Source organism: Protopterus annectens, chromosome 7.part0, assembly GCF_019279795.1.
Source record: "Protopterus annectens isolate FY-2018-M chromosome 7.part0, PAN1.0, whole genome shotgun sequence".
In the NCBI taxonomy this organism is placed as follows: domain Eukaryota; kingdom Metazoa; phylum Chordata; order Ceratodontiformes; family Protopteridae; genus Protopterus; species Protopterus annectens.
Window position 1 is genome coordinate 1,039,339,337 of NC_056739.1, and position 23,944 is coordinate 1,039,363,280.

Consider the following 23,944-nt stretch of genomic DNA (forward strand, 5'->3'; position numbering starts at 1 on the left):
AAGCCTTGCCCAGTCTCTGATTGTGGAACCAGTTCTATGGCCCTCATAGACATGAGGGATCCCACCTGGTTTAATGCCTCGGACCATTGGTGTTTTGGTAGGTCTGGCCATCCGTGTGGTCTTGGCAAGGTATGAAAGTGGAATCTGTAACCTCTTGAAACTACATCCAGAACCCACTTGTCTTGGGTTATGCAAGTCCAATTTTGTTGAAAAAGGGAGAGTTTTCCTCCTAGAGGGGCATCCAGGAGAGATGTTCCTGGAGCCATGCAGGGGGAGTCATTGAGCCTGTTTTCTGTAAGATTGAGGTCTGTCCTCTCCACCCCTGGAGGTGGAAGCACTCCATTGTCTAGGTCTGTAAGAGGTCTGTGTTTGAGGCCTCCCTCTGGTGCGCCTATATCTACCCCTTTGAGACCTGTCCGAGCTGGGGAAAGACCAATTTTTTGTTGGCCAATTTCTGCTAAATCTAGGGGGCTGAACTTGTAAGAAATCCTTAACCATTTGCATGGATTTTGCCTTATCCTCCATTTTCTTTATCACCTCTTCAGCCTTAGACCCAAACAAAACATTATGCTGAACAGGAGCATCCAGTAACTTGGCCTTCACTTGATCAGGTAAATTTTGTTCCTTTAACCAAGCATGTCTTCTAATGACTGTGCCAGAGGCAGCAGCCCTGCAAGAAGCCTCCAAGGCATCAAAACCACAGTGTAAACCATGCTTCCCCACTTGTTCAGTAGCATGCATCAAATCATGTAATTCCTTATTATCTGCACATGCAGAAATGGTGTTTAACTTTTGTTTCATAACAGACCGTAAAAATTGCTGATATTTTAGCATTATGAAATTGGCAATTTAAAGCCCTAATTGATAAAGTAGCAGAAGTATACACTTTTTTTTTGCCCCATCTCTCCAAAGCTCTGGAATCCTTATCTGTCGGAATAGGATTTTTAGCAGAGGCAGCCTTAACCCCCTTAGGACCCTGGGAAATGGTTTCTGGATCAGCAGTAGGATTTTTGTAAAGGAACTGGTGGGAGTCAGGAACCCTGTAATATCTGTCGGACTTAGCAGGGGCTGGAGGAAAGGAGTCAGGAGTTAAATTAGCCTCAAAAAAGGCATCATCCACAATATCTAAAATAGGAGGAATAGCCAGGGGTCTATGTTGGGGAAGAAGAAGGAAATCCCTGAGCCTTCTCTTAGATTCCAAGTACTCCTGTCGCTCCCAGTGAAAATGTTCCCTTGTGTCATGTAAAGTCTCCCCAAAGGAAAAATCCTCAGGGGGAGAAGCAGAAGGAATAGATTCCTCAGCATCAGAGTCCTCATAAGGACGGAAAGAATATTCCTGTTCAGAGGAAGACACTGAAGAAATAGATGCCTGATCAGAAGATTCATAATCCAACTCCTGTCTTGGCCTTTTGTCTGGAGAGGGATGTGAACCCCTAATCATGGTTAGCAAGTCCTCCGCCATTTTAAGTAACTGTTTCTGGGATTTGGGTCCCGGATCAGAAGAGGCCTAGGCTGGTGTCTTAGATTTAGAAGGAGTCTTTGTCCTTGGTTTTGTCTTTATCAGAAGCTGTGTTGGCCTGAAAACCCCCTCGGAAGCTGGTACCTGCATAGAGGCTCTGGACCCATCCGAGGGAGCATTGTCCGAAGATCCTGCAGCTGGAGTGCTCAAAGGCCTAGTTGGCTCCTCGTGGGAGTCCGTTTTGGCTATCGGTTCCGAAATGGCCGACAAGGGCTGCGAAAGCGCCTCACTGACGACGGCTGAACCTGAAGCTGGCTCTGGTTGTGAAACGTAGTCTGATTTGGACCTTGGAGGCCTGTCCTTATCCTTGCATCATTTGTGAACTCCGGTAGTCGGAAGAGTGTCCGACGACATTTTATAATTAAATCGCCTACCAAAGTAGTGAAAAGCAAAATCGTACTTCCGCTTAATCGTAAGTTGGTTAAATCTAGCACAAAACTGACAACTAGCTATGTCGTGGTCAGGGCCTAAACAAGGTATACAGTAAGAATGGAAATCCTTATGAGGTATTTGCTTCCCACAAGAAATGCAATTATTAACTTTTTCTGACATCGGACTGGAGCAAGAAAAAAGTTTCCCCAAGGGGGTACTTAGCTTTGAGAAGAAGAAGTCAGTCTTCGGACTGAAGCACGAAAAAATATCAGGAGTCAGCCGACCGGCACTTGTGAACTGCTTTCACCGCACGGCGAGAAAGACTGGAGAACATGGCGTTGGCTGGCAGCTTTGTACTCCAGGCGCTCTGACGTCAGGGAGCATGACTGAACAGCCGACGCCGGACCCAGACTTTGGGATTCTGGCCGACCGAGGACTGCCTGCTGGCAGGAAGAACCCTACAGTAATGACTGCAGCAGTGAAACACAATGAACATCAATGTAGTTTTGGATTACCTTATTTGAATGGATACTTTAGAGCTATGCAGTTAAGGTTCATGTAAATAATACATGTAGAAGGATATATATCAAAGTGTAAAGGGATGATGATAGAACAAGGAGAATGCCAGAGAAATAAGGAGACAGACTAGGATTCTGGGAGCAGATCCTCACAGCAACAACCACAGAGATCATTATATTCATAATTAGCAAAAAGTATTTTAAGATCTAAGCTCAAAAAGGAATTGGGAAAGGAAATGTTGCCAATAACAATGACTGCATGTAGGGGAACAGAAAAATGAGCAAGATGATGCCTGAAATTACTGTGAAAAAAATAGCAAAGAAATAAAGTACTGGAAGCAAATAACTAGAGAAGGAAAAGTAATTGTATGGGATAAGGTCAAGCATAAGTTTGGACTGCAGGTCACAGACGGTCTTCCCTCTCAGGGATCGACAGAAAATTCTCTAGCCTTTTCTTTTTGAATACATGGTGAAAGATCAGCTCTGGTACAGTCTTAGTGCAGTCTAGAACAGAAACTGCTGTTAAAAAGGGATACTTAGCAAAGCTAAAGGAAAGCCCCCAGGAAGAGATGATACTCCTGTAGAAGTTTGAAAGCTAGGAGGGAAAAACTGATGAAGATATGAAAGGCTTTGTTTAACAGTATTTTAACAGCAGAAGTACCACATCCTGGAAGAAAGTGGTGGTAGCTGTAATACCTAAAGAGGGTGAAGATCCATCACATTTAGCTTCATAAAGGCCATTTCAATACTAAACCATGATTATAAACTGTTTGCGACTATAATAGCTAAAAGAATAGCAAAAGTAATGCCAAAATAGATATGGATCAATGTGGTTTTGTGGATGAGAAGCAAACATTTGATATTAGCAAAACATTGATGATCTAGAAGGAAGAAGAATGTAAGGAAAATACCACTATTGTTGGTGGGTCTGGATGCAGAGAAAGCAATTGACAGAGTACGCTGGGACTTTCCCTGATAAAATTACAAGGCTGATCAGAAGAATATATGAGAGAAATCCAAGGTGAAAACTGAAGTGGGTGGGTTCCTCACTGATAATTTCTGCTTGAGCACAGGAACCAGGCAGGGGTGTCCTCTTTCCCCTTTATTATTTGCATTATATTTAGAACCACTGGCAAAGAAAATAAGGGACTCAGAAATTCAAGGATATAACTGGTATGGTAGTCTAGAAAGGATGACTAATTGCAAATTATATTTTATACCTGACAAAAACCAGAAAGAAACATTACAGTGTTGTGCAAGATTTTGTGAAGAGAAGTTAAAACAAAGGCAATAACTGTACATTATGTACCCACACAAAAATTGGTTCAGCAATATCCATATTTTTGGGGACATGATAAAAAAAAGCTTTTAGGAGTATTGATTAAAAATGACTCGAGTGGCAGCTAAAGATATGTGGTAACAGACTAAACAAAGGATAATACAAAAACTGAAAAACTGGAAGCTCTTTTATATGGATATGGACAGTAAAATATAAGCAGTTAAAATATTTTAGCCCCTTTGATCTTATACATTGGTCATGCATATTCATTAACCAGAGGAGAAGTTGTGGAAAGCAATTAATAGAGGTGTGAAGAATTTTACCTGAGAGGGGAAGAGAGCAAGAGTCAAAGTGGGATAAACTGGTTCTTCCAAAAGAATAAAGCAGAGTGGGATTACCTGATTTGAAGGGGTATTTCAGAGTTACCCAGTTAAGGCTTCTATATACAAGCACAAGCAGAAGCATGCAATTCAAAGCAGAAAGTGATAATGATGAAGCAGGGGGGAAGCTCAAGAAACAAGGAGAAACTGGGATTTTGGATGCAGACCTTTAAGGAGAACAATATTATATTCATAAAGCAGCAGAAAGTATTCTAACAACTAAGTCAACACAATACGGGAATGGAGAAAGGAATGAGATTCTGCTGATAGGAAGACTGCAATTAGGGATACAGACAACAGGGAAGAGGGAGCTGGAATTTATTGGACAAAACTGGCAAAGGAACCAAGGTACTGACAGCAAATAACTGGAGAGGGAAAGGTAACAAAATGGAAGGATGCCAATAATTTATTTGGATTGCAGGTTAGAGACTGCCTTCCCTGTCAAGGATTGATGCAGTATAGGTAAAAAGAAATGGGGGGTCCTAAACGAAAGGCCGGCACTGGTAGAGTTTTACTAGAATCTAGAAGAGAAGCTACTGTTAAAAATGAAAAATTAGTAGAACATATAAAATACTGCATGATAACTATAAAAAATCAAATCAGAGGAGGTTAGAAAGAATTCGGAAAAGAGAGATTGGATGAGCAATTCAGAAAGAAACAATGGGGGGATATACATTTGCCTCCCAAATATGCAACAAAATCTAAAAGATTTACGATCTTTGCTTGGAAATGTTTACATAGGTATTTTATACCCCAAGTAGACTCCAGAGAATTTTTCCTTAGGTAGACAACAAATGTTGGAGGTGTGATGGGGAAGAAAGAGGCAACTAGGAACATATTTTCGGGGAGTGTAATGAGTTGGCAGACTTTAAAGGATCCCTGCAGACAACTTTATCAGATATTCTGGGTGAGCAAATTGGTGTAATTAGGGAAATGATTTTTTTTTTGAGCTTTGACACAGAATCAGAATTACTTCGACATAGTAAGACCTTGCTGAGCAATTATGGTGGCTGCCAAAAAAGCAATTACTAGAAAATGGAAATCAAAGTTTAAACCAACTGTACTAGTAGTAGTGAATATAGTAAGTGATAAAACAATTGGAACTGGGATATTTAGAAAACGGAAGGAGCAAATTACATATGAAAAATGTGAATTGTGAAAACAATACATACAGGGGAAGAATTAGGTTTAAAAGACAGGATTTGAATGAGCTATGTAATGTCTGGCTGACAATGATTGGGTAGATAAGTGATGTATAATGCTTCCAACTAAAATTATGTCAGTATTGTTTTCATTTATATAAATGTATGATTGTCTATATCATGAGTAATTTAATAAAGATGTTTCTTGTTTTAAAAAAAAAAGGAATACTTAGTAGGACATATAAAATATTACATAATACCTATAAGAATCAGAGGAAGTTAGAAAAAAGATTGGTTACAGAGAGATTGGAATAGCAACCTGTAAAGGAATAATGGGAGGACATCTGTATGGCTCACAAGTATGTGACAAAGTCCACAAGGTTTAGGACTTTTGTTTGAAAGAGTTTGCAAACGTATTTTTATACCTCAAGTAGACTTCAGACAAGTTTCCTCAGACAGACAGTAAATGCTGGAACTGATGGAAAAGTACAGTTTTGTACCTACCATAAATGTAGATGTTCGAGGATCCACATTGCTGCAGTCCTAACTATTGGGTAGTCCGCTGTCCAGTCGGCCCGAATACCAAAGTATATGGCTGACGTCGGTCAGGGCGCATTAGACTGACGTCAGTACGTCAGGGTACTAATGCGCATGACCAACGTCATATCCTCAGTCTTTTCTTGCCCCAGATGTCAGAAGACCCTGAAAAGATAAGGCCAAAACCAAAAACTCCAAACATACCTGCACCAAAAATATGTACAATATATACAAAATTACCAGAATATAACCTCACCTACACAACCACCCCTAAACACAGAGGGAAGGAGGGAGGTAAATTGGACTGCAGCAATGTGGATCCTCGAACATCTACATTTATGGTAGGTACAAAACTGTACTATGTTCTTCATTCCACATTGCTGCAGTCCTAACTATTGGGTAGAATCCCAAAGCAGAGGTAAGGGAGGCTGGCAAATCATAAGGAAGCAGGAACTGACAACATGCCTTGCAAAATAGCTGTGGCAAAACCAGCCCTAGACTTAGAGGAGAGGAAGGTGATAATGCTTAGAGAAAGTATGCACTGAACTCCAAGTAGCTGCCTCCAAAATATCCTTAGTTGCCACCCCCCTTAGAAATGCTGTTGAAGTGGCAGTAGCCCTAGTGGAATGAGGCCTAATCCCAGCTGGAATCTCCTTGCCATGATGGGAATAACAAAATGCAATGCAAAACCCAATCCACCTAGAAATAGTTTGTTTTGACACAGGCTTGCCCTCTAACCCAAAGCAAAAGAAACAAACAACTGCTGAGACTGCCTAAAATCCTTAGTCCTGCTCAAATAATAACGCAATTGCCTGTGTACATCTAAAGTGTGCAAAATCTTTTCCCCTTTATTTTGGGGATCTGCATAAAAAGTAGGCAAATGAATAGTTTGGTTTAAAGCCACACTAGAAACCACCTTAGGCATAAAGGAAGGATTAGTACGTAATGATACCCTATCCTTATGAAAAATCAAAAAAGGCTCTACCGCCATAAGGGCCTGCAACTCAGAAACCCTTCTTGCAGAAGTAATGGCCAACAAAAAAGCAGTCTTCCATGACAAGTATTTCAATTCAGCAGTAGCCGCCGGCTCAAAAGGTTGTAGAGTAAGTTTCTCCAACACAAAATTGAGATCCCAAGCAGGAGTAGGAGCTCTACGTGAGGGTCTTATATTCTTTGCCCCTCTAAGAAATTGCTTGAACAAAGGATGCGAAAACAATGGTGGGTCACAATCATAGTGAGCTGAAATTGCTGCAGCATGAATCTTAATGGAAGAGAAAGACAAACCTTTGTCCAATAACTCAGTAAGATATTGAAGAGCCACACTCAAATTAGGCTCAGAAATCTCCAAATTCCTTGCTGCACTCCAAAATAAAAATCTCTTCCATTTTTCTGCGTACACTTTCCTTGTACTAGGTCTTTTGGCTTCCATAATCACATTTAAAACTTGTTGAGGAAGTTGAGACCTGCTGTCTTTCAAAACAGAATATGCCAGGCTGTTAGATGAAGAGAGTGAAGCTTGACATTGAGCAGGTGACCGTCCCTCTGAGACAACAGGTGTGGAATCAAGGGTAAAGGCCATGGAGGCTTCCTTACCAGACTCCTCAGTAATGGGTACCAGTGCTGCCGAGGCCAATCTGGAGCTATTAAAATCATCCTTGGCTTGTCTTGTCTGACCTTTAGAAGCACCTTTGGGAGAAGAGGCAGAGGTGGAAAAGCATACACATGAAGATTTTTCCAACTGAAAGAAAGAGCATCCACTTTCCAAGCTGTGTGATGAAACCTCTTTGTGCAAAACTTTGGCAGCTGGTGGTTTAGTGGAGAAGCGAACAGATCTATGTCTGGAGTTCCCCATGACACTGCCAATTATTGAAATACATGAAGATCCAGTTTCCACTCGTGGGGATCCATGATTTGTCTGCTTAACACATCTGCTAAGGAGTTCTGTGCTCCGGCAGAAACCTTGCCTGAAGAGTTAGTTGCAAGCTGAGCGCAGTCTCCCATAAAATCATTGCTTGCCTGCACAATGGGTAAGAATGTGTTCCCCCTTGTTTGTTGATGTACCACATGACAGTCGTGTTGTCTGTTAGAATCAACACCTGCCCTGGAAGAAGTAACTCCTTGAAAGCCATTAATGCAAACTGGACTGCTAACATCTCTTTCATGTTGATATGTAGATGCTGTAGTCTGGCAGGCCACTTGTCTTGTATCCACTTTCCATTTAGATGAGCTCCCCAAGCAATGTCTGAGGCATCTGTCGTTAGAATCTGACTCGCCTCTGGCCGGGTCACAGAGAGTCCCTTGTTTAGGTGACATTCCTGAGCCCACCACAAAAATTCCTTTTGAATGCAAGGTATTATTTGAATGACAGTGTCCAAATCCTGGCAGTGCTGTGTCCATACATTTTTGTGATACCATTGCAGCTTCCTCATATGCAGTTTGGCATTGGGAAGCACCAGAATACAAGATGCCATGAACCCTAAGGCTTGAAGGACTGTCCTTGCAGTCAGCCCGGACTGAAGAGATAGTTGATGGAAGTAACTGGAAAGATTCTTTTGTTTGTCCGGGGTTAAAAAGGCCATCTGGGCTGCTGTATTCAGTCTCACACCCAGAAAGCACATGTCTTGAGAGGGTACTAGACTGGACTTTATTTCGTTCACAGAATACCCTAGGCATCTTAGCACTGCTATGACATAATCCAAATGCTGTAGAAGGTCTTCCTTTTCTTGAGCTAGAAGCAGGCAGTCGTTCAAGTAAGGATAGATTTGAATTCCTTTTAGCCTGAAGTAAGCTATCACTGGAGCCAGAACCTTTGTGAATACTCTGGGCGCAGTGGATAAGCCAAAGGGCAATGCAGAGAACTGATAATGAGAATTTCCAGCTCGAAAACGCAGATACTTCCTGCAACTTAGTCTTATAGGCACATGAAGGTAAGCTTCCTTGAGATCTAAAGTTACCATCCAGTGATCTTTGCCCAGCAGAGGTAAAAGCTGTTGTAACGTCAACATTTTGAACTTGGGAATGTCCAGATAAGTGTTGAGGATAGATAAATCCAAAATTGGCCTCCACGTGTTCCCCTTCTTGGTACTAGGAACAGGCGAGAATAAAATCCTAGGCCCCTTTCTGGCACAGGAACTGGCTGAATGGCCCCTATGTGGAGCAACAGAGAAATTTGCTTGTGAGCCTCTTGTCTTTGTAGAGGAGGAATGTCTGGCATGCCTTTGAAAGGAGGCATGGTATGGAAATAAAACCTGTAACCGTGGTGAATGATATCCAGAACCCATCTGTCTTGGGTAATTAAATCCCAATTTTCTTTGAAAAGAGACAGCCTTCCTCCCAAAGGTGCTGCCAGGCGAGAATGTACTGGCAGCTGAAAAGGCAGGTCATTGGGTCTGCTTACGAAGGACTGACCCCTGCCCTCACCAGAAGTCTGAGCAGGGGAACTCCTGTCCTAGGCCTAAAAGAACCTTGAGCTCTGCCCCTACCACGCCTAGACCTACCCCTAGACTGGGAATCATAAGCAGGATAAGTCCATCCCTTAGTAGGCCAATTTCTACTAAACTTGGAGGCTGCACCTGCAAAAATCCTTAACAGTTTGCATAGACTTAGCCTTGTCCTCCATTTTCTGTAAAACTGCTTCCACAGGCGAACCAAACAACACATCAGACTGCAAAGGAGCATCCAAAATCCTTGTTTTAACATGCTCAGCTAAATTCTGATCTCTCAACCAGGCATGCCTACGAAGAACAGAACCAGTGGCAGCCACCCTCGAGGAGGCCTGCACAGCATCAAAACCACACTGCAAGGAATGTTTACCTACCTGTTCAGACACATGAACTAAATCCTGCAACTCTTTACACTCAATTCCTTCTGCCAGAGCATCCACCTTACATTTCAATTGTGAAAGGAGGAAATTCTGATATTTTAACATGTGAAACTGACAATTCAACGCCCTCATGGCTAAAGTGGAAGAAGTATACACTTTCTTTCCCCATCTATCCAAAGCCCTTGCCTCTTTATCAGGAGGAACAGGATTTTTAACAACAGAGGCCTTCACTCCTTTAGGCCCCTGAGAGACAGTTTCCGGGTCTGCCCTAGGACTCTTAAAAAGATACTTATGAGCTTCAGGCACCCTATAGTACCTATCCGGTTTAGCTGGGGCAGGAGGCAAAGAATCAGGATTCAGGGAAGCCTCTGCAAAAACATCTTCCACCACATTCAGAACAGGAGGTATAGCTAAAGGCCTATGCTGGGGTAAAAACAAGAATTCCCTAAGCCTCTTCCTGGAATCAACGAAATCTTGACCTTCCCATTTAAAATGCTCCCTCATGGAATGCAGAGTCTCTGAAAATGAAAAATCCTCAGGAGGAGAAGCTGAAGGAGTAGAATCATCCACATCAGAATCAGAATAAGGAGGATACTCCTGCAAGTCTTCAGCCGAAGACTCAGAAGCCTCCGAACATTGCTCAAAACTCTCAAACTCAGGTTCCACCCTAGGCCTCTTATCAGGAGGGGGCATAGAACCTCTAATCATAGTAATCAAATCCTCTGCCATTTTAAGCATATGTTTCTTAGGTAAAGACCCTGAAGCACTAGGAGAAACCCCCACTGAACCTAAACTTGGCCTGCCTCTCAAAGAAGCCTTGGAAACAGAAGGGGAGGCTCTAACCACCTTAGGAAGAGAGGGAAGAACAGCCACTTGAGAAGCCCCCTCAGCCTGGCCTACTTCCTGAGAGGATACATCCTGTAACAGTAAAGTCTCTCCCTGAGACTCCAAAGAAACACCTGGCAGAACCTCCGGCTCTACTGAGCCTTCTAAAGAACCGACGTCAGGGCCTGTCGGTTCTTCCACTCTAGGCTTTGCTGCTTTGTCCTTGCGCTTTTTGGCGAAGCGGCGGAGCATCCGACGGCATTTTATAATTACAACGCTTCCCAAAAACTAACCTGGCACAGTCTAACCTTCTCTTAATAGTGCGTTTGTTAAATCTAGCACAAGAGCGGCATCCAACAACGTCGTGCTCAGGCCCTAAGCAAGGTATACACAAAGTATGGTAATCCCTATGAGGTATCTGTTTCCCACAAGAAATACAGTTATTCACTTTTTTCTGACATCCGGTTAAATACTGAGGCAAGAAAAACCAAAATATCCCACAACGGGGTACTTAGCCAACTTTGATTCGGTCTGAAACTCTGACTTCAGAAACTTTCAGAACGCCAACCTGCACTCGCAAAATTGCTTCTGCATCGGACCATGCGGCAAAAAAGACTGAGGATATGACGTCGGTCATGCGCATTAGTACCCTGACGTACTGACGTCAGTCTAATGCGCCCTGACCGACGTCAGCCATATACTTTGGTATTCGGGCCGACTGGACAGCGGACTACCCAATAGTTAGGACTGCAGCAATGTGGAATGAAGAACATCAGTAAGACAACTGGGAGCTTGATTTTTTTTTTTGGGGGGGGGGGGTGTAATGATCTGGCAAATTAAAAAAAATTCTTTACAGTGTACTCTGTCAGAAATGTTGGAGGAGCAAATGGCTGCACACTAAGGAAATAATTATTTTGTGCCAGTACACCAGATCTGAACTGCCTGCATATAGTACAGTCTAAGTTTAATGCTACTGGCTGTGAAAAAGGTCAATTTGAAAATGGAAATTAAAATTTAAAGCAATTGTAACTGAAGTACTGAATACTGCAGAAGAGATACAAGAATTGGAAATGGGACCTTTAGAAAAGGGGAGGAACAAATTACGCAGAAATAAATGGAATGTGTAGAAAGAACAGTTACAGGATAACATTCATAAGTCCATAAGAGATTAGTACGCCAACAGTTTAAGGGCCCTTACAAGCCCAGCCAGCTTAACCCAATTTTACCCAATATATGGCCCCAAGGGGCAAGAGGATGGTATGGATTTGTGCCTGTGCATTCAGTATCTTACAGACTGCTCCTATCCATAAGGGACATAGGCACTACCCCAGCTGTGAATCTGCAATTCCCATCCATTGATCCAAACTGCATTTGAAAAGGGCTAGGGAAGGGCTCTGCTTAATGTGAACATGAAGCCTGTTCCAAAGAAGGGGCCATCTCTGAGACATCTGTCTCTCCAGCATGTTTTGTTTGAGTCGCTGACTAAGTTCAGATCCCTAGATCAGGTGACCTTCATGCTGTTTGACTTGTGGATGTGTAGCAGTTCTAACAGGGCTGGATTTGAGAGTGCCCTGTCAGTCAGGCATATGAAACTCCTTAATTGTCAGTAGGAGACAGAGTAAAGGGATAGGCTTTTAGTCTGTCCACACAGTTCACGTTATCTACAACTTGTATGGTCTTTCAGAAGAAATTTTGAGCTTGCTCCAGCTGCTTTAAGTGGTGCACTGTACTCCATTATTGGTCAAATAAAGGCAGTCTACAGTTGGACTATAACCTTCTTGGATCTGGATGCCATACCTTTACTTAAAAGTTGTGCCACATAAAAGGATTTTCTTACCACTGTGGAAACACAGCAGCCAAAGATCAAGCTGTGTACCTAAATTTCTCACATCGGAGTCTACTTTAAAGTGTGTCCTACTGATGTTGTAATTTGCAGGGGTGTTCGACTTCCCAAGGGGTACGATAACACTTTTTTTTTTGCATTTAGCTTTAGGCCATGGTTCTGGCACAAAACATCTGTCCGATCTAGACCCTCCTGAATTATATCTACATCACTGGGGGATTCAATAATTGCCCCCAGCTTGCAATCAGTCAAAAACTTTGTCATCCAAACGCCTTCCACATTTGCCTCGACTTAAGAGAAATATGTTCCAAACAGAGGTTCAGGAGGAAGAGTGATGTTTAAAGGACAGCAGAAATCGAGCAATTTGTGTTATGTTACAGTGAGTGACAATTGTTTAAAAAAGTGGAATGTACAATACATGTAAATGAAAAAAGTTAATAGGATTACTTTTCTTTTCTATTAATGTGTGTGCGCACATGTCTTAAGTGCAATTTAATAAAGTTGTTAAAGGGGAGTCTTACTGTGACCCACCTCCCAGGATTCTGTCATATGAACAAGTCTCTGTGAATGCTAACTCCCCTCTATGAATCTGGACCGAAGAAGACAAGAGGCCTTGTAATGGAAGGTGGGGACAGGAGGTAACCTGGTACCAAGCACCAGCTCTAGGATGCTCAAACCAGAAAAGCGGCAAGAAGGGTAGGAGACAGCACTGCAACAGTGATCCTTCTCAAAAAATTCACTATTATGGGAAGCTCCCAACACAACTGCAGCAGGTTCAATGTTCGGATCACTGCTGCAGAACCCATGAACCCTTGGGATGATTCTAACAGCAAACTGCTATATAATGTTGGCTAACTTCTAGAAAAAGGCTGCAGTATGTCATGCAGAATTGCAATGAAAAGCCTGTTCTACATCTAAAGGTGAAAATCAATTTATAACATTTGGAAAAGGTGACTACAGAGGAACAAACAGCTAACAGAATGGCCTAGGTAGTCATTCCTTATAGATAAGCTACAGTAGCAGCTTTAGCCTAGAATGCCCCTTGATAGTTTTACCATGGACAGAATATGTAATGAACCAGCAATCTGTATACAGTGTTTAGAAACTGGGCTTCTCTCTCTCTTACTTAAAAAAATTCTACAGACAGCAAAAGAATAAAAAAAATATTTCTCCTTTGTTATGCAGATTAACAAGGAACACTGGCACCTGTATAAACAGAATTAAAGACAACTCCATGATCAAGATAGGCAAGAAGGAAGGATTATTTACAAACTCACTCTGTCCTTGGGAAAAGATATTTGCACATCAGCACTTGTAGTTCAGATTCTTCCAGATGATGTTATGGCAACTAGAAGAGTGGTCTTCAAAAACAAAAATCTAGGGGCACCAAAAAAGCTAACACACTTAAGTGCAAAGAGGAACTGGGTGAGGTTTTCCAAAACAAGTTTCATGTCCTATAGTGGGGTAACATCTTTTCTAGGTAGCTTCAAATGTAGTACTCATACAAACAGCTTAAAAGATAGCAAAGTAGGCAAAAGGAGATCCCACATGTATGCAGGCTGATGCTGTTGAAAGATGTGGCCTCACTAAGGCATAAATCTGCCATGAGCTCTATGCCCTGAAAGGTATTGCAGAATCAAGGACACCAGTCTGTATTCCTCATCTGGCACCAGTGGTGAAACATTTTCTACTTAGCTAGGTATGATTTCTTTGTAATAAGACTCCTAGAGTTCATTGTACTGTTTAGTAAAGCTTGTGAGAACAGCTGCCTAAAGACAGCAGGTTTAGATCATATATACTGTCAAGTCTCAGTGTCCACAGCTGTGGGTGTTATCAAGGACCCACTGAGTAGAGTCAAGAGGTTTACATGCCATGGCAGAATGAATGTTTTTCCCCCTTGTTCTCCACCAGGAGATAGAATCAATAATGCCTGTACCAAAAGGGAGCTATTACAATCATCGCTGGACCCTCCCTCAATTTCTGGATCACCTTGTGAGAAAAGGGTTCAGAGGGGAAGCATTTAGAAACATATCTACTCCACTGAAGAAGATGGAGTTAAATGCCCAATCTTCCTTCCGAGGTGCAAATGTAGTAGAATTTTTTTTCAGCTGTCTGCTGCTTGAAATGAAAAGGTACATGTCTGGTACCTCCATTTGCAGAACAGTTACAGAAATGCAAATCTACCAGCATCCATTCATGGGGATCTGCTTCTGTCCCACTTAAATTATATGCTAGGGGGCTCTGCTAGAATATGATGCAGCAGACCCTGATCAAGATGCATGACTCTAGGACTAGCTCCCATGCTTTCATCATCAGCCTGAAAAGAAAGTATATATACCATCCCACTGCAGCACTGTCAATCAGGTGTGTGATGACCCTTCACTGGGCCAGTAATCAAGGAGCCCAAATCCTCACCACTGACGCTGGAGAGGGACATTCTCCTGAAATATAAATGGATACACTCAATATTTCCAGATGCAGACCTCTCTGCATCAAGCACAATTTCCCTTAAGAGCACACAGGGAACACACTCAGTCCAGGGTCTGAACCTCCGTCTCCCACCAGGTCCCTAATAAAACACCCCAATGGTACAGCTGTAATGTTAGGTCCTCGACCCGAGCGTCCAAACCAAGTCCTGACACACACACACACACACACACACACACACACACACACACACTTGGGAAAGTCTGGCACAAATTTACCTGCAATGCCCCATTCTTCCCATAGTATAAGGTAGTTATCATAGCCACCACACTACAATCAGATACTCTAAGGCCCTGAACAAAGGGTGTCCAATTATACTGTGTAATAGCAATACTAGTGCAAATGGTAGTAGTTGACCAAGCCAGCTAAGCCTTCTGGAGTAGCCCACACAGTGTCACCAAATATAAGCAGTCTCAAAAGGTTAAATACTTTCTACCAGGGCCAACCAGCACTGAAATAAATAGGACATGCTGGAGGGACAGATTCATAACCCAGAGGCTCCCTTCACTCTGGAATAAAATCCCAGTCCAGGTTAGGCAGAGTCCCTCACTGACTCTCTTCAAGAGGAATCTTGATGAGTGGATGGGAGATAGTAGGTTTACCCCGGGTATCACTTCTGTCTCACTGTTAGACAGAGACACAGTATACTAACCTCGAAAAAGGGCATAGCAAAATAAATTTAAAATGGGTGGCGAAAGCCAAACACATTCTGGCTAGGCTTATAAATGCCCTAGGGCAGATAGCCTAGTATGAACCTATGAACCTAAATATATTTAATAAAAAATAATAAAAGCGCCTGAAAATACTGACTATATATTTACACAGTTAACCACAGAATTCAAATCGCAGGAAATATTGAAAATACTGATTGAGAGATTCAGACAAATAAAAAAAAAACAATATCTAAAAATAAGCTTCACTATATTTTCCTGACTGTACCTAGGAGAATTACTATTCCCTACTTGCTTAGTAGAGCAAGATAGAGGATGTGGTGAATAGTCCTTACTGCTGTCAGGCCTAAGACAGAATACTTAATACTGAGATTTCCCACTGTAATATCTAAAACATAATTTCCAAGAAGAATGGCAAAAGGACCTCATCTGGTCACTTGACTCCAGTTTCTCACAGTATCTCCGTTTGAAGCTGAGTCAGGAATTTAGCTTAAACGGCTACATAAATATTTACGGCAATGCCCTGGAGCCATGAAACAATTACAGTATTTCCCCTATTCTTACTGTTGCCAATAAATCAAGGCTTCTTCCAGACCTACCGTCTCTGGTCCTGCTCATCACTACAGGATGCCATTTTAATGGTTTAACAGCTCAATTACATTTCCCTTATTTTCCTTAAAGTAAGCTAGCTGGTTAACTTCTACTCTTTCCAGGGTCCTTTGCGAACATATATACATACAGTTTCACATGTATTTTCCTTCTCTGTCCAGAAGAGCCCACTGTTGATGCATTTTTTTCAACACTAGCAACTTTACAAATACATTCTGATATTCAAATGCCAATACAATTCTAATACATCTGTAACACAAGCATCTGTACTAATCTGCTTGACATTCAAATGCCATACTGTTCCAATACATATGTAACACAAGCATCTTGTACACATCAGTTTGACATTCAAAGGATAGAGCTTTTATTTATTTATTTTTTAAAACAGAACTCCAGCTGGCTATGCTGACACTAGCCCATATCATTACAAGGTGTAGTACCCCAGCTTCTATAAGGGTTTAAGAGCCTGGATCATTGCCATCATGTCATTTATATGGATGTGCATCTTTCACAGGATTTCGTTCTGTATTCCTCGAGTTTTGAATTCCCCTGTGGAAGTTCCCCAGACTGTGTCCAAGTCATCTATGGTCAGACTTTGGGCATCAGGACCATACATGAAGCGCACTTCTTGGTTCTTCTACACTTATTGTATTCAATGCATCTACTGCCTGATGCATAACAGAAGATTAAATAAAGACTGTGTTGATGTAAAAAAAAATCTGAGCTTCGAGTGATTCTAGCTAATGGGGAGTCTTAGTATAGGAAACATGAATAATGCTGAATTTATGCATCCTGTTAACACAGAGATATTCTCCTGCAGTCACAGATTTCTTCTTGGATATGTCCAAGAAGTACTTTGCTTGAAAGTCTGAATGGAAACAGAAATACAGTTCAGAGAACCTACCAAAGACCCGCATATCACCACTGTTTGGGACAGGCTCAGACTGGACTTGAAGAGCTAGAGTGAGAGAAAGTATGTATGTGTCAGAGAGAAGGAGAAAGAGAAAGAGACAGAACCCAAGACCTAGACAGACTGAGATTATGAATGTAATACAGGGCATATTTGGGCATCTCCCTTACCTAGCTTGCAAACTAACACAAATAAATGAACACAAACTAACATAGCTGAAACACAGCTGTAGCTCAAGGTTTGCTCAATAATGCATGTATGTAAACTCATGAACATATCTCTGGCCTTGACTGTTGCTGAAAAAGATTTCATGATCAACCCACCTATCTTACTAATAAATTTGAAATACAGTAACATACAATGAACTGGCAATACAACAAATTATATTCCAGTTCACAAAAGAAAAGTAACCATTTCTGAACAAAAAGTTATAAACAATGCCTAAATATAGGACGGATATAGCAAATACCAAAACTGCAACACCAACTGAAGACAAAGTTTAGGATCAAACAAATAGTGAAACAGTTATCCAGCTGTTCAACAGGATGACCATTTAACTACAAATCTACAAAACAAAACAAATAAAGTAGCATCTATTTAATAGTAAAGTCATCACTGCTCCTTCCATTGCCTAACCCTATATCCATTCTAATCAAGTGCTCTATCTCAGAACGGGTCTATATTAGCAAAGCAAAAAACCCTATGCGTGAATACCGAAACATCGACCCCTACACCGCGAAAATCCCGAACACACTAAACCGCAAATTTTTTTTTGAACTGTCATAGTCGGCCAACCCCACCACCCGCTACATACTACCTACCAAAACAAAATAAATAAACCACATACATACACTATCCAAACCCTACTTCTAACCTAAACTGAAGCACCAAAACCCTACCCCCAAAAATACACTAAACCCCACAAACACATCGATGCACTCTCCTTAACCCCTCCATAACCCTAAGGTCCGTAACTACTGCACACATCCCCTACAGACATATACCTAAACAAAATAAATAATACACATACATACTAAACCGTACACTTAGAAAAACCCTACACCTAACACTACACTAACTTGTACATACAGTACCTATCTAAGCACTTACCTTACCCCAAATCCTAACACTAAAGTCCTATCTTATCACACACTTACCTTATGGAGCTGTACCGCAGACGGGCCAACCAAAATAAATCGACATTTTAAAATTCACGGTTTTGACCGTTCGGGGTTTACGTACTTCACGCAATACGGTTCGAAGTCTTCATATTCGCCTAAAGGGATTTTCGATTGTGTAATAGGAACCCCTCAGAACAGTATGTGCCTCACCTCTGGAAAATGTCTCAACCCCAAGGGCGGCTCCTCTACAGATACCTCAAACTACAGACCAATTGCCATCATCTCCTCCCATAGCTAAAATCCTAGAAAAATGTATACATCAACAGATCCTGAATCACACCTCACCTCTAACAGCCTAATATCTAGCTTGCAGCATGGCTGCAGACCTAAACATAATACAAACTCAGCACTAATGAACTTTACTGGTACCATCAATCACCTCAAAAATGAAGGGCAACTACTATCAGCAAATTTCCTGGATGTGTCAAAAGCCTTTCACATCACATCCCACCAACTGCTACTCAACAAACTTGCATCATACAATCTCAAATCATCTTTAACATGGTTTCACAGATACCTGTCAAACAATTAGCAGGTTACAAAACAGGAGAACAAACTCTATCCGTTACTACCAGTATCCACTGGTATAACCCAAGGATCCACACTTGGTCCCCTCCTCTCTATCATTTAGCAACAACCTAATTTCTCCCAAACTAGCCACTATCATCCAATATGCACACGATTCCTCTCTTATCTGCTCAGCCCTTCCACCCCAACAGCTTCAACACAAAATGCAAAATATTTCTTAGAAACTGAAAATTACCTCTCCAACCATCAACTCAACCTAAACCCAAGCAAGCCTAAGTTAATAATTTTCTCAAATCTTCAAAGCTCAGCTCATTAACTCTCTCTATTTTCTCCTCCAATAGAATAAAAATTGAACCTACTAATCAGACCAATCTCCTAGGAGTAACAATAGATAACAGACTAAAATTTGATAAACATATCTCCTTACTCATCAAAAAACTTCATACCAAACTTGGCGCTCTCTATAGCGCCAAACCATACCTTATTCACCAAGCCAGACTAGACACAGCTAGATCTCACTATCTATCCTCCTCTACTGCTCACATATTTTCACAAACCTATGTAAGGCTGAATTTAATAATCTAGAGTGCTGCTATAATAACATTGCGAAGTTTGCAGCCAATCAACCTCACAATATCCACTGCTCCACTCTTCACCAACTCAGACTGGAACTTCCCAACCAGTTAACAGTAAATCAACTTACCTTTGCCCACAAAGTCATACACAACTCCAATACCTGCCCTGCACTTTCACACCTGATACAACCTAACCTCAATTGCAGGACCTTAGTTCTTCCAACAGACTAATGCTAAAAGTTACCCAGTCTCACAACTATCATGGTGACTCTCTCTATCCCAATAAAATAGCAAAGGACCAAAGCTTTTCCTCAGCACATCCAAAACAATCCCAGCATTTCTTCATTTAAAAAAAAAAGCCTAAAAGACAATCTCAATAGCAACTGGCTCTGCCCTGTATTTCACCTGGTTAATTTCTTTCTCCTGTTTCTTCACAACTCTTCTTGTGCAACTCACTTCACCACCTTTAAGCAGCTAGTGCTTATATCCCATGTTTTGATCAGATTTGTTCATTTTTCTGATATATTTTTTGATTATTCCAGTTATCAATATCTCTGTATTATGTTATACTACATATTTTCAAAACTATTTGCTTCTTTAGTAATTTTATTTGCATTGCTGTCAATACTGGTTTCATGAGTGTTTTAACTAAATTGTTACTGTACTGGGAGCTTTTCTCCCTGCGTCTCTGCTGAAAACGGGCTACTTGCTCAGTCGGACACTACCCAGTTAAATATAAATAAAAATGGTTGTACAATCTAAAAAGCTCAACAAAGGTTTCTATGCTTTGCAGTTTCAAAATAAAGTGAAGATCACTAACACTGTCGCATCTTAAGTAAATGTGAAATTTATGTTAACTCATTTAATTTCCAAATACAGAAAACACGACATTAAATAATTTTCTGGACATCAAGTCACAAAACTGCTTACCACCTTAAATATCTTTATTATACTGCATCATTTACTAAAATGTCCCCCATTTATGAAGCTATGGTAGAGAATGCTACACAGAGTCAGACTTCTCATATATGGATGTGCGCACACACACACACACACACACACACACACACACACACAAAGCCAGGGACAGATTCAGGTTAGAAACCTGCTTCCCTTTGAGCAACACAGATCTACGTGTACTGACATAAGATGAGAAAATGTGGCTAGCATATTTTCAACAAACACCTACATATAACTAAATGAGATTCGGCTCAACACACAAGGTTTATGTTAACCAAACGATGCAACACAGCTCACCTGCAACAAAAAGCTACAGGAAGTAATCTGGCTGCCTACTGTGGCCTGCAATACATGAATGAACTGCACACAGAAATGGCTACCGGTCATTAAGTTTCAGTGATCATTCTCAATACACACAAACATATATTGCTGCTTGTGATATTTACAAATCCTGGTGTTTCTATCAAATCTACATAATGCAGGTGACAACATCCATGAGGTAGGGTGGTATTAGCAACATCCACAGACCATCTCCAAAGCAAAGAAAATCCACAGCAATATGGTATTCTTGCAGCTGCATAAGCACTTATCAAGACAGCATTTCTACCTTGTTCAAAACCAGAATAACTGACATCCAGCTGTACCTAAAAGGTCAACTGAAAAGTACTAACACTACTTTCTTCTCCATCTGTACTAAGCAGTCTGGAGGATGATCAAACAGTATTCAGAATTATGGTATTGGGACAGAAAGCCTGTACAATAGTAACACAAAAGTTGTAAAAGAAAAACACAAGAGACAATGCTGGACACCACAACCCATAAAGGCATACCATGAAGGATAGTGATGTGCTAGTGCATAAGGGAAGCTACTGGCAGACTACACAGCATAAAAGACTCTGTGTGCCTGTCTACATGGAATGTGGTGTTCATACAGACACCACGATTATGGAAAAAAAGAGGTAATTCATGAAATGGTGTAATGTTAGGAATCTAACATTTTATTTGTTAGAAGGAATCATTGTTTAGTAAGGGGAAGGGGAAAAGTGGAACTAAGCATTGAAGATGTTTCAGCATCAGCCACGAAAATGTATCCCACTAACACTTTCTTCTAACAACGGAATATGATATGTACACTGATGAGAGTGCAGTAAACCTCCTACTACCATATTTGTTAACTAATTTTTGATGCTGTGATAAGCCGTCTACACTAGCCTTCAAGGAAGTCTGGTGGCTGTGAATGCCAACAAACTTAACACTTATCACAAAAGCCACCACATCTGCAGATGTGCTACTCTGAAATGAGAGTGGAGGCCTGCACAGTGTGAGACTCTGCATAAATAATTACAATACCTCACAAGGCTCCTTCACAGGAACACATTTTTCACTTGTGACACGTCGCCTTTTTCGTTGTGTGGATGAATATGGAAAAACAGATTGCAGAGCAGCATATTTCAGTTGTGATGTTCTCCACACTTTAACAAACTCAGCCTAGAAAGACAAACATTGGAACAATATCAACAAGAAATGTGAATGTTTGCAACATAAGACAGGCCGGCTAAAGATGCAAATATACAAGCAGTTTATACTCACCATTCAGCATGTACAACACTAGTCGACTAAAAGTCTCAACTCATTACTGTCCAAGAGCATAAAGGGAATATGATCTGGGTCCACAAGGTCATGACTACAGGCTGCTGAAGTGGTGGAAATCAATAAGATACAAACAGGATTGAATTAAAAGAAAATGGTATAAATTAGTCATGACCTTAGGAAGTTACAGTACCAGTAGTCAATGCTTGGAAAAGAATGATGGAAATGGTGCTGGGTTCCAATTCAGTGTTCATCCATAAAGTAGGGGATACATGGAAACAGCAAGGGTAAAAGGACAAAACAGGAGGATGGGGATTACTACCTGAAAAGTAAAGACAAAGATGATGTACATAAACTGTCTTCTGCTGGTACTAAAAATGTCATTCAAAAAATAGTGATCATTCTGATCATGTAGGGGAGCAACTGCAGCTACACCACACTGCAGCCATTCTGATTACAACTCACTTTGTAGAATAACATGGCACATAGTGAGACATGCCTAGACACGACAAAGATGATGCTTCTTTCTCTAAGTTCTCACTGCTCACTAATGCACTCAAAGTAAATGGCCAGTGCATGTGATCAGCAACAAAAAATATAAGCTGTTAGAAAGGTTGTTACAATGAGATGCTAACACTAAGCCACACCCTTTTCAGAAGTGGATGCAATGGCTGTGTCAGCTATCACTTTTCTTCAAGATGATAGACTTTCGCTGTTCATTTAGCTAACAATGGATAAAACTAGAAATTTAACAGTTTGTAAGGCACCTACCACTACAGAAGATCTTCAAGAAGATGATTTAAGAGTAAATCTTAGCTATTCGATTTGCTTACCTTAGTGCCGCTAGTCTCCATTGGATTTGTCTCAGCTGACCACTTTCCCTGACAAGACCAATGTAGGTGTCATGCCTATGTAAATACATACGTATATATATATATATATATATATATATATATATATATATATATATATATATATACACACACACACACACACACACACACATATATATATATATATATATATATATATAAAATCAGCAGCAAGGCACCAATATAACAGATGCTGGCCTAAAGACTGTTCTGTTCTTCCAGTAAAAATGTGGCCTCATCAGGATTATGATGAATTCTGAATCTTGCATGTAAAGTGGTTGAACAGTGTACCAAAACCAGCTCATTCACCAAGACAAAAACAAAAATAAAATAAACTTGTGCACTAAAACAATGAAAAAGTATAGTGTGAGTATTTCAAAAAGAAACCAGTAGAATCAAACTATGGATAAATCCTCAGTACAGAATACGAAACAGAATTAGTTTTACTGTTAAAGTGATGCTCAAAGATCTACGGACACTGCAAATACTTTAAACCACTGTGCTGTACTCACTTTAGACAGTCACTCTTAACAGTATACAACATTTTGTAGAATCCCAGTTAGCAGTTATTTTTTCCACAGGAATGAACAGATCCCTTATACTATAGCACAGTCTCACAAAACCTCTCCTACACTGTCTTGTGTAGTAAGTGTATTCTCTTTTTATTTTATTATGGCATTACTATGGACTGTTTTGTTGTTTTTTTCTATCCCTGAGCGAAGCTTGGAAAAGGTTCAGAAAGACAGGCAGTCTACACCAGTCAAAAAAAAAACAAAAATACCAGCTGTGACTTTAGTTGCCGAGTTTCATTAAAGTATAGACAGAAATGCATACAACAGCTTCTAAAATAACCTATGCAAACTTATTTCCAAGTGTAGGCTGTGCCCTAAAATAATGAGCTCTGAGGTTGCCTAGCAAAGTTTTACTGCAATGACAAAAAGAAATGTGGTTTGCTTATCACCTAAACAGCATTTGTCTGGTTACAGGCAAGCATTCTTCTTCCCAGAAAGAGCAAAAGTAAACTGGCAAATATACCTGATGTTATTTTAGAAGGCTGCAGAAACCCAGCATGTGCATCAACTGTTCTCAGAAAGCTGTATAGCCTTGAACAGGAGTTACTGCCACAAGAATAAAAAAGTTTTGTTTTCATGAATAACCTTTCATTGCAAATGGCTACATAAGGAGGTCTGTGTCAGTATGAGCCTTTCTACCAAGAATAAGGTTTGCCAGTAAAGTACAGTTGTTTAAGTAAATGTACCACAGCAGTATGTCTGAATGGTCACTGGTGCGGTAGTCTAAGCTATGTGGGTTGTACCCTACCAA

At 40.8% G+C, this 23,944-nt stretch overlaps 1 protein-coding gene across 4 annotated transcripts in view; it reads right to left on the minus strand.

The window, feature by feature from the left end:
• Positions 1-23,944, minus strand: part of COPS2 (COP9 signalosome subunit 2) — a 1,892,836-nt gene that overhangs the window by 1,193,510 nt on the left and 675,382 nt on the right. For 2 of the 4 annotated variants that reach the window (XM_044077586.1, XM_044077585.1), the window contains exon 5: positions 21,510-21,647. The exons of the other annotated variants lie outside the window; for them this stretch is intronic. In XM_044077586.1, the coding sequence (XP_043933521.1) occupies positions 21,510-21,647 (138 nt within the window). The remainder of the gene's footprint in view (positions 1-21,509; positions 21,648-23,944) is intronic. 4 annotated transcript variants of the gene reach the window in all.